At 35.4% G+C, this 12236-nt stretch overlaps 1 protein-coding gene across 8 annotated transcripts in view; it reads right to left on the reverse strand.

Moving 5' to 3' along the window:
• ERICH3 (glutamate rich 3) overlaps positions 1-12236 on the reverse strand; it is a 114998-nt gene that overhangs the window by 69529 nt on the left and 33233 nt on the right. For 6 of the 8 annotated variants that reach the window (XM_012442565.2, XM_012442566.3, XM_012442563.2 and 3 more), the window contains 2 exons: positions 10265-10423; positions 3522-3737 (listed from right to left, as the gene is read on the reverse strand). In XM_012442565.2, the coding sequence (XP_012297988.2) occupies positions 3522-3737; positions 10265-10423 (375 nt within the window). The remainder of the gene's footprint in view (positions 1-3521; positions 3738-10264; positions 10424-12236) is intronic. The other 2 variants (XM_012442564.3, XM_064372509.1) reach the window with 2 other exon arrangements.

A 12236-nucleotide genomic window follows, 5' to 3' on the forward strand; every position in this document is an offset into this window, starting at 1 on the left:
AAGTTTTGGATATTTTTCATCGTGTTTAGTGTAATACCATAAACACTGAATAACGTCATAGGACTCAACAAAGTTTCACTGATGATGCTAGAAGCACTCCAGGAAGCCAAGTCATGACATTACAAGAAAAGGTTGAATTGAAGTCTCTAGCTGAGGTTGCTCACAGGTGGAAGATGCATTTTGTAAACAGCAGACATAACTTATGGTATTGATAAATACAATACAGTACTATAAATGTATTCTCTCTTATTTATAGTTTTTCTAATAACGCTTTCTTTTCTCTAACTTAATTTTGTAAGAATAGAGTATATAATTCATATAGCATGCAAAATATGTGTTAACTGAATATTTATGTTATTATGTTATTGATAAGGCTTCCAGTCAACAGTAGGCTATAAGTAGTTAAGTTCTGGTTGAGTCAAACGTTTATACACAAATTTTGAATTGTGCAGGGGAATGACATCACTCACCTTCATATTATTCAAGTGTCAACTCTCCATATACAGTACACACACACACACAAACACACACACTAATCTAAAGAAAATAAGAAGTATTATTAGACAAAATAGATTTTTAAGACAAAAAGTAATATGACGAAAAGGATTCCCTCACCAGTAAGATTAAAATAAACTGAAGTCTGAGAGCATATAAGATTTTCTAAACATTTACAAAGTAGAACTTGTCATAGACAGATTGACAAATCCATAATTACAGAGAATGAATTTTCATTATAACTCAGGAATTAAGAGACCAAGCACATAAAAAGTCTATGAATATAAAAATATGAGTAACATAATTAAATTTATCTATTGAACATCTATAGAACCCTGATTTCAACATTTAAAGAATACGATTCTTTCCTAAAACTGGACATATATTAGTTCACAAACCAAGTCTCCGCAAATACCAAGGAGTTAAAATCATACAGACCAAGAATAAGATGCGTTCTAAAAGTAGCATTCAGTGAACACAAAAGGAGTTCTTAGAATTGAAACATGGCAGAAGAAAAAACTCAGTAGAACGTGTGGAAGATAAAACTGAAAAAAACCTCTCAGCAAGTAGAACAAAAAGACAAAGAAGTAGAAAGTAGGAGAGAAAAGCTAAGAATCTTAGAGCATCAGTCTAGTAGTTCTAACATTCCCAAAATAGAGATTCGAAAAAAAAAAAGAGAGAGAACAGAGGTATTTTTTTTTCTTGGGGGGAAAAAAAAGAGTAAGTCAAACTGAAACCCTGTGACTCAGGAGACAGACATGAAAAGGCCTGTCAAAGCCAGGATGCCTGCTGACACCATGCTGTGCTTCTAACCTGAATGCAGAATCCCACGGGAACCTGGCTCAGATGCTTATTTGTGCTTCACTTGTCATGACCCTGGGATGAAGAAGCTGCTGCTCCCTCCTCCATGCCCAGCTACAGAAGCACATTCCCCTGATCATTTTCCTGCTGGACATCCCGTGTCTGACTCACACTAGGACCTCACCAGATACCTTGACACACTCCTGACCTGGTCACTCTGACTTCCTCAGAAGGGGCTTTTAAAACTCTTCAAAAACCAAACCCAGGCTGTGATCCAAATATTCTACTCAGCTTATTTTCTTCTGGAAATCGTGTCCTTTCATTACAATGCTAGGTTTGAGCTTATTTTTGAAATTTTATGCATAAGTGATCGAACTCTAAAGAAAAGCAGGGACATAGTTCACATAAAAGTTAGTGTGGTGGTTGCTCTGGAAAAAAGTAAAGAATGATGGGACAGGAGAAAGGGGGCTCCTGCATAATATGATAGTAGAGTTCATTGTGAAGATGTAGTGAGTGCATGGTACTTGCTTGGTTATTGTTGTTGAACTTGTACATATAGATAAGACTTTATACATTCTAATGGCTCATGAGACATTTAGACTTGTTTTTTAAAGAGCATGAACAGATAGAGTATATCCCAGTAAGACATTTTAACATCCGAAAATCAAATCCTACCACCAAGTGTTTGGGAATGATGTGTAAGTCACTGTTTTTGCTAAGTGTGAGCCACACCTTTTGAGAGCATGTTCATTGGCCATATGGAAACCAATGCCAGCATGCAGAGGGAAAAATTAAGACAGTGGATGTGGTCGATTCTGTTATTGTTGCAAATATTCACTGCCCTTTTCTGTGAAAGACTGATACTTCCTACTCCACTGTGGTCAGGCTTGCTCAAGGACTTGCCAAATGACTTTCAAGGGTAAGTGACATGTGCCACTCCTGAGTGGAACCTTAAAAGCATGCTGTGGTTCTGCTCCCCATGAGGCCAGCAAACCCCAGACTCCTTCATTCTGAGCTGTTCCTCCAGTCTGGGTCTTAGAATTACAGCTGACCAACAGTAGATAAGACTATGAGCAAGAATATTCTTGTAAGTTGAGTTGCCTGGGGTTATTAGACTAAGCTTCAGTAAACTGCTCTATAGAGAACTCACTAATGAAAAGCAGGATAAAACAGAAGTCTAAGGGTACAGCATGTGAGGAAAGAATTTGACTCCCTTATCTAAGGCCTGGGTATGTTGAGAGACAGAGACGGATATTAGAGGAAGATGGCAAATCCAAATTAGAGAGGATGACAGATAGTACGAGGTACCACTAACAGTGGAAGAGTATCTGATCAAAGACACAGGGCAAGGGTGGGCCTTGGGGATGAAAGAGAAAACACCCTGTCAAAGACAGCCACAAAAGGAGAGAATTGGTAAAAGTAGAGTTGAAAAAAGGAAATTCAAGCAAGAAGGAAGAAGATGGTCCCCACTTTTTGAGATTAGAGGTAAGGATAGCTACTGGGAGTGAGATGTGGACATGGGGTGAATAAGGTCCCTGAAGGTGAAGTTGGTTTTGAAGAATCTATGTGCATGCTGGCACTTCACTTCCCGATGGTCAGCCAGTGAAATGTTGACCCAGCTTACTTGCCAATCACAAAACTCTGCTATTGGTTGTATATTTAACATAATAAAAATGAAGAGGTCTTTGCTTTCTTATTAGCTTGTAGGTGTATAAATTCCAACTGGCCTTAGAACTGTTTCTTCTATCAATATTTTGAGAAAATGAGTACAACAAACTATAATCTTTTTAAAGAACACAAAAGAAAATTTTTCTAGGTTTAATACAGTAATTTGCCATAAATTGTTAAACTGTATTTTGTTTTTTAGGTATATCAGGGTTTCTGAATTTTTACAAAAGAGATGTTAAGATACTTATAATAACGTGTGATTGAATAGGTGAATTTAAGGAAATAAATGATTTGGAAAGAGGTATTGTTCAAATTAAATTTGACCACAAGAGTTGTTAAATCTTTTATTATTAATTGTGCTAAATTCATTATGCAACTGAACTATTTAAGCCTTTGCTTTCAGATTCATTCAGGCTTACTTATAAAATTGTATTTCTTTCCATGCAACATTTTTTGCAGGCAATTTCCTCCAAATTCTTTTACTGCAAATCTAGAAATCTAATACTGCAATGTAATCTGTGCTAAATTAATAAAAGAAAAATTTGTTCCATAATCACCCTGGTAAAAAGAGGTTCTAAGCCATTTGGAGCAGTGGTTGGATGAAATCTTCTCCTTCTCCATGTTTCAGATCTATTTCCTCTTGTGATTTTTCCATTTGGGGGAGGTGGAGGAGGAGTAGGCATCATGTAGCTGTTAATGTTTGGAAGTTGACATGAATTCATTCTCTGTGAATTGCTTATGGAGTTCCTGAACTTCATCACTGCCTTCTTGCCCTGTAATCATATTTCATCACGTAAGAACCAATGAAACAGAATCAGTGACTCAATGTAACCCAAAATTAAAAACAAGTCTATAGGATTGACATTGCATGCAAACACAACTGATACCAATAGACAAACTTAAAACACTCCAGACTGTTGAAAAATAACACTTTTCGACACAGTATCTGCAGCAAATTAAATATTCATAAAATTTTAACCTTATGTGATTTTTTTTAACTAACATAAAGTGATGACATTCTTATAATACTTTTGGAGTACAACTTAAAATTAAGAAGTTTGAAGTGTTGTGCTTCAAAGCAGAGCTTTAGTACACTTAGCAATAGGAAATTAGTACTTTTTTCATATTCTGATTTCAGGCATCTAGGTATTAGAATATCCAGGGTTTGCAAAGCTGTAAACAAACTGGCATGTACTGTTTAGCATAAATTACTCATGTACTATTTAGAATAAATTATTACCACATTTACAAAGGAAAAAAGTAAGATATTTATCAAAATTTTAAGGTACATACCCTTTGACCTAGAAATTCTAGTGTTAGGAATAATCCTTCACAGATAACTACACAAGTTCACTAATATAAATGTGTATAAGGATACATGTAAACACATGCACACACACACTTCCGTGTATATATAAGGAAGTTAGTTGAAAAACTGTAACATCATATAAGTCCATCAATAAGAGAATGTTTAAATGTTGCTTTATTCATGTGATAGATCTCACCAGATTCATGTTAAAAAAAAAACACGAATCTATTTTTTTGAAATAAAAAGGTTCATATGGTATGACTATAAATTTCTTTTAAATAATTTATGTGTGAATTCTGATTTAAAACAAAAATGACTGGAAAAATTTGAATGTGGGGTTGCCTTCAGGGATATACCTTCATATTGTTTTAGCATTTAGTCAGCATGTACTACCTTATTCACTAAAAAACACCAAAGGCATAATCAATAATTACATTTGTCAGTTTTAAGTGAGTCACTGAATTTTCACAAATTGATAATTTTTGTGTATCTGAGGTAGTTTTCCAAATTTAAGGAATATTTAAGTATGTTTATCTATTTTGCACCAATCTATGGTATGTTTACACACTATAAACTTATATTGTACTGTTTATTTTTAAATTTCTAATTAATTTTTTGCTAACTTAATTTGTATTTTAATATGCTTATTGCTGAACAATTATCTTGTATAAGGGGAAGTTATTCTCCAAATATCTCTCATTGCTAAATGAGCAAAAGGAACTTACAAGTAAAGGGCATTGATAGCCCATATTTTGACTGAAAAAATTCAACTAACAGAAAGAGATTTAAGTAGATATTCACCAAGGAGTTTACAATTGTTAGAATGGTTGATATTGCATTGTGTCATGCTCTAGCTTTTCTTTTCTCATATTTTCCAATTTTTCTGTAATGGGGTATATTTGTATTGTAATAAAAAATAAAAGTAAGTAAAAAATAATAGGAAAAAGAAAATCAATGAATCTAGAACTTTTTGTGTTTAGGGATTTAAAACAAAATTATTTCTGAGTAGCTATCAGTCAACTGCATGCCTTGTTTGGAAATGACTTACCAATTTTTCAAAAAAATTAACATGTTGTTTTTTGCCTTGCTGGTTTTAGTTTGACAGCATTTTGGACATCTTTTCATGGCAGTGCAAGTAATTCTACTTTATACTTTTTAAATGTTATTTAATATAACATAACAAGTTAAAAGAATACCTTATTACTTAGATAACTTCTCATTGTTCACTACTACAAATACAAAAGATTATTGAATCTATTTCTTTACACATATGTGTGTATTCCTAGGATAAATTCCTACTTGTTAAAATGCTTGAGCACGTTCATTTAAAATGGTGATATATATTTTCATATTGCCTTCATGAATGCTTGTACCAATTTCTACTTCTACCAATAATATATGAGAAACTGTCCTTCTAAAGACATTCATTTTCAACCAAGTCATTATTATCTCAACTAGTCTGTTTTTGACCAAATCACTTTTTCCTAAATTAAAGATTCTAACTCCTTCTACTTAGCAAAGTTCAACCTACTTCTATCTGTTGTACCTTCAAGTGCTTTCCAAAAGTATATACTTTACTCTTTTAAGGAGCAATAAGAATGTATTGGGTGCTCACTACATGCTCAGCAATGATGCAGAATACTATTCTTCTTTAAGAGTTTCGAGAGAGAGATCCAAGATGGCTGATGATTAGCAGCTCGGGCACGTACCTCCCAGTGAAAGCGCAAAGAACGAGAGGACGCCACACTTTCAGACGAATATTAGTTGCTCACGGACCAGGAGATTCCCAGTGGAGGAGCTCCACGGGTCGTCAGGGCGACTCTTGTGGCCGGCGTGGCGGTTTTGCTGGTGCCTTAGCACGCCAGTTCTTGGTGCAGAGTTGGGAGATTCCCGGGCAGAAAAGCACCATCAATCTTAACACCGCTGTTTTGGCCGGCACAGTGGACTGCTCAGATTTCGGTGCAGGGAATCAACAAGTTGGACGTCAGAGACACAGTTAGAAAGTCGGTAATTATAAAGACGACAGACGGACAAATATATAATGAAGGGAAGAAACCAGCGTAAAAAGGTAGAGAATACTCAAAATCAGAATGCCTCTCCCTCTACAGGGGATTGCAATTCCTCATCAGTAACGGAACAAGGCTTAATAGATTACACGTGTGTTCCAATAACAGAAGCAGGTTTCAAAACGTGGGTGATAAGAAACTTCTGTGAATTAAAAGAACTTGTTCTAACCCAATGCAAAGAAACTAAGAACCTTGAAAAAAGGTTAGACAAAATGTTAACGAGAATGGACAATTTAGAGAAGAATATAAGTGAATTGATGGAGCTGAAAAACACAACACGAGAACTTCGCGAAGCATGCACAAGTTTAAACAGTCGAATTGATCAAGCAGAAGGAAGGATATCAGAAGTCGAGGACCAGCTCAGTGAAATGAAATGAGAAGACAAGATTGGAGAAAAAAGAATAAAAAGGAATGAGCAAAGTCTCCAGGAAATATGGGACAATGTGAAAAGAGCTAATTTACGTTTGATAGGTGTACCTGAATGTGACGAAGAGAATGAATCCAAGTTGGAAAATACTCTTCAGGATATCTTTCAGGAAAATTTTCCCAACCTGGCAAGGCAGGGTTATATTCAACTCCAGGTAATACAGAGAACACCACAAAGATATTCTTCAAGAAGACCAACCCCAAGGCACATAATCGCCAGATTTATTAGGGTTGAAATGAAGGAGAAAATACTAAGGGCAGCCAGAGAGAAAGGTCAGGTTACCCATAAAGGGAAACCTATCAGACTTACAGCAGATCTCTCAGCAGAAATCCTACAAGCCAGAAAAGAGTGGGGACCAATATTTAACATCCTTAAAGAAAAGAACTTTCAACCCAGAATTTCCTATCCAGCCAAACTAAGCTTTATGAGCGAAGGAAAAATTAAATCTTTTGCGAACAAACAAGTACTTAGAGACTTCACCACCACCAGGCCTGCTTTACAAGAGCTTCTGAAAGAAGCACTATACATATAAAGGAACAACCAATATCAGCCTTTCCAAAAATATATCAAAAAGCAAAGAACTTTAACACAATAAAAAATTTACATCAACTAATGGGCAAAACAGCCAGCTAGCATCAAACGCCGGTATTAAACTTATATATATTTTAATTGGATAAAAAGCCAAAACCCATCGGTATGCTGCATCCGGGCCCATCTTACATGCAACAATACACAAAGACTCAGAGAGAAGGAGGAAGATTTACCAATCAAACAGAGAGTAAAAATAAACTAATAAACAAAAAGCAGGAGATGTAATTCTCGCCTCTGATAAAGTAGACTTTAAAGCAACAAAGATCAAAAGAGGCGAGGAATGACATTACATAATGGCAAAAGGATCAATGCAACAAGAAGAGCTAACGATTCTATAGATCAACGAGATAGAAAATTAACAAGGATATTCAGAACTTGAACTCAGACCGGGAACAAGTAAACTTAATAAACATTTATAGAACTCTCCACTTCAAATATACAAAACATACATTACCACCTCACACCTATTCCAAAGGTGACTATATAATTGGAAGTAAATCACTCCTCAGTAATCGCATAGCATTTCATAGGTTTAAATTAAATATTGGTTGGCTGTTTGTTTGTTATCTTCTTCCCTTATTCCTTCCTGACTACATCATTAAGTATAATTATCAGTATAAAAGTTTTCAATACCCATTACTAAATTGCATTCTAGCCTGGGCAAGAAATCAATACTCCCATTCTCTCTCCCTCTTTCTTTTCCTTCTCCCTCCTCCCCATTCTCTCTCTTTCTTTCTCTTCCTTTTTCCTCCTTCCTATTCTCTCTCTCTCTTAAAAAAAAAAAGAGTTTCTTCTCTGATTTTATATTAAATCATTTTTGTCATCAATGCCATTGAAAAAAATTACAGGTAAAGACATAATCACAGTATATTTTGTCTGTGAACATTACATCATAAGCTCCAATAAGTTAGTTTTGTCTGTCTTAATGCCTAAAGCAGTACCTAGGCATAGTAAATGCTCAATAAATATTTACTAAATGAAAGTGAGTTTAGCTAGTTGACGTTATTGTGGAATTTATCTCAATCTTGTCAGCACATGAAAGCTACCATTAGCTGCCTATCCCTCAATAGCTCATACCCCAAAAACTTGAAACAGGAAAAGGCCCTGTAAAGATTCAATTAGTAAATCCATCCAGTGGCACAGAATGGATTTGAAAAATCACATTAAAGGGAAAAAAAAACTGTTCCCCAGCCTGCAGACTTAAAAAATACCTGATTGAAGGTGTTCACATATATGATGTGACAAAGTATTGATCAAAGTAGAATTAATAATTATGGAACTTAAAAAAGAATATAATCAACTTGGCAAGCATGGAAAGCACCCATCTGAATACTATCTAGGGAAGAGGCAATCCTACCTATTGGACATTGAATATTTCTAGTCCTAATGGCAAAGTTACCACTGGAGGATACAGAGGGTTTTAGCCAAAGGCGTTGAGTTTTCTGGTACCTTTGGCTAGCCCATTCCCAAGATGAAATGGGAGTATCAGACCATCTAAGCCTTATAGAATTAACATTCTATTGTACTATATCTCCTCATTCTGAATCCATGCTCACTAGGCAACATTCTCATTGTGATTTGGCTTCTCATATATGTCTGCCTACTGGGGGAGAATGCACTTCTTCTATAAATTTTGAGTATGGCATCTCTTGGTGAATAAACAGCCCCTGAATATCATTGAGTTTCCTATTTTCATTTATTATCTAGATAAAAATGAGCTTATTTTGAGTTCATTTAGTTAGCCTGGGCAATCTCACAAGATGTGACTATTCCTGGACCCTGGTTAAAACAGGAAATATCTGGGCCTTCAAAGTGGAGATCAGAGCCTAAAAAGTGTCAAACTAATTGACATATGACTCAACAAGTTTCTGCCTAATTGTAGCAGTCTTCCCTAGATGAAGCACCACCACTTTTGGATAATTTCTCTTGGTTTCTGGAAAACTATTATTCAATTAACTGAAATAAGGTTTCTGAAAAGTGCTTCAGAAGCTGAAAAGCACATGAAGTGGATAAATATAGTATTATTTTTAGAGTTGTATTTATACTTTTACTGTGAAACACAATAATTTGTCTGAATTAATTTCTTAGTGTCAAAGTTATTTGTCAATTAAAAATGAAAATATCTTAATTTCATATCTGTGTTTCCTAAGAAATGGAACATAATAATTCCTTTGAACATAGTGACGATTGTACTTATGTCTTAGGTTTCTTCGTAAGTTGGCAAAATTTTCTTCATGTTAGAAAAATTAACAATACCCTCCCTAATTAGTGAATGTACTAATTCTTCCTCCCTATTTAAGAAACTCACATTTCATGGTTACCATACTTCCTTCTTGTGATCTATTAAAATAAGTGAAAATTACCTGAGATATAACCTTGAAAGGGAAGAAGAATCAAGCTCCTATGTATGATTAACTCAGCATTTTTTAAAGATGGACATTCTTTTCCTTCTATATTCAACCTTCTAAAAGTCAAACTTGAAGCAATTTCATACATTGATGGGAAACTAAGTCGGCATGCAAATGCAAACCTATTCTTGGAAAGTTTAATTTTCTAGGTTTCATGCATATAAAATTTAGAAGAAGTCAACACTAGGTCTTTTCTGATAAAAGTCACATCTGGTTAAGAAAAGTTTTCCCCTTGTTTTTCAAGCAGCCTTTCAAACTAATGAGAAATCACCATACATTATTACCAATCAATTCCCTACTTTTTTTGCTCAATGACACAAATTACAGGCCTTCCCATTTAAATAAGATGTAATTAATCACAAATATGTAGTAAATGTTTAATACATACATAATTTTCACTGTGTAGATTATAATCAAATATAATACCTTGAAAACTGTGATAATCTATAACATTCTATTCAAAAATTAAAATATATTTATTGACAAAAATAACATTTACCCCAATGGGAAACAGAGCTTCATTTTCCAGCAATGAGGTTTTTGATCTGGACCTTGAAGTTACCTTTGGAACAGTTTCTACTGCAGGATTACTGGGAAGAGGCTGTAATCGAATAGGAGGCTGCATATTTCCTGGAGCAGTATATGGTCGAGGGGCTGTCTAGACAATTAGAGGAAAAAAATTCCATTTATATTAGTACCTTGACATGTTTCCAGAACCAATTAATAACCCAATAAATTGCCTAGAGTAATTAATGGTGCCTTTTTACTGAACAGATTAAACTTTAATTATGTCCTTCCATTATACGTACCCTTATGACCCAAAGTATTTGTTAAAACATATGGTGTTGAAGTCCTCTACATAACTAAATGCCACAATTATAGAGTATTCTAGACAAAGGAGATGTCCTCCTTTACATTCCTGTATTTTTATTCATACTGCAAACTTGCTGACAATAATTTATGCTGTTCATACAATGGTTTTGCTCAATTTAATGTTACATTGAATAATGTTCCTATTTTAGGGGTCTAAAAGGATATTATTGGAGTGGACTCATTTCTTTCTAAATGTTTTCAATATAAACTCTACTCTGAATCTTTTAAGCCTTAAGAGTGGTGCCGAAGTAAAAGCAGACAGTATAATTCAAACAAAAGAGGAAAGGAAATGCATTGCAATTTATTCAACGGCATCCTTGAAATACTAGGAAAACAAAAATAAAAAATTGTAACTGGCAACTTTGGAAACTATTATATAAAATTAGATATGTTTTCTACACTAGATATTTTCCATTTGTCCCTCTAGATCTACTGCTCACCTTCTCTGGCCCGACCTAGACTCTGGGAGTCACTCCTTTCGGGACTATACCAACTAAGCTCAGGATTGCAGCTGGAGTCCACCAGTGATAGGCATTAGCAGGAGATGAGATTAAGCTCTTTCTTCTCCTTGACTCACCCTGCAGAGTCATAATGGGCCAGCTGCAGAGTCATAATGGCCCAGCTACAGGTACTTGCAGTTGGTTCTGGTATCCAATTACTCTGTTCCCCCATTAGGCCTGGGTGCTGTGGCTTCTGATATGCTGACCCTAACAGGCTTAGCATCCCTAGTTGGTTCTCCTTAGCCCTGCCTACTTCTTTGTAAATAGTTTATTAAACACCTTCTAATTACACTATTTGTTTGAGCCATCTGTCATCTGCTGAACCCACTGACTGATGCATTTTCTAATTAAAAATGTACTGCAGCAAATATCAAAAGTGCCAGTATAATGCATTAGAAGTTCCTTTTGGGGCATTGAAAGAATATTGTTAGTTTAGTATAAAGATTAGCAATGTGACTGGGTGCAGCGGCTCACACCTATAATCCCAAAACTTTGGGAGGCCAAGGTGGGTAGATCACTCGAGCCCAGGAGTTGCAGATCAGTCTGGGCAATATGGTGAAACCTTGTCTCTACAAAAAATACAAAAATTAGCTGGGTGTGGTGGCGTGCACCAGCTACTTGGGAGTCTGAGGTAGGAGGTCACCTGAGCCCAGGCAGGTCAAGGCTGCAGTGAGCCAGGACTGTGCCACTGCACTTCACCCTGGGCCACAGAGTGGGATGCTGTCTCAGAAAAAAAAAAAAAAAGATTAGCAATGTGTCAAAAGTAGAATAAATGAGACTTTTGACCCAACTGTTCTAATACAATAGTAGAGAGCCTGTCAAGAATAGTACATATATATTTAGGTGGGAGAGTGAGAAGGATGGTATATAAGTGACTCATGATTAAGGTTTAATATATTGACTTTAAAGAATGGTGAACAACAAGTGTTCAGCTCTGGAAAAGTGTGTGTACATACATTAAAAAATGATGATAAGGCAGCTCCTACTACCAAAAATCAGCCTTAGAAGTTAGGTTTGAGAAGCATGTCCTATGTTGCCAAATCTCTGATTTTATTAAATCAACATTTATTGAATTCCCACCATGGAAACCATGACAAC

This window comes from Aotus nancymaae, unplaced genomic scaffold (assembly GCF_030222135.1).
Source record: "Aotus nancymaae isolate 86718 unplaced genomic scaffold, 86718_ANA_hifiasm-v0.15.2.pri h1tg000007l, whole genome shotgun sequence".
Taxonomy (NCBI): Eukaryota; Metazoa; Chordata; class Mammalia; order Primates; family Aotidae; genus Aotus; species Aotus nancymaae.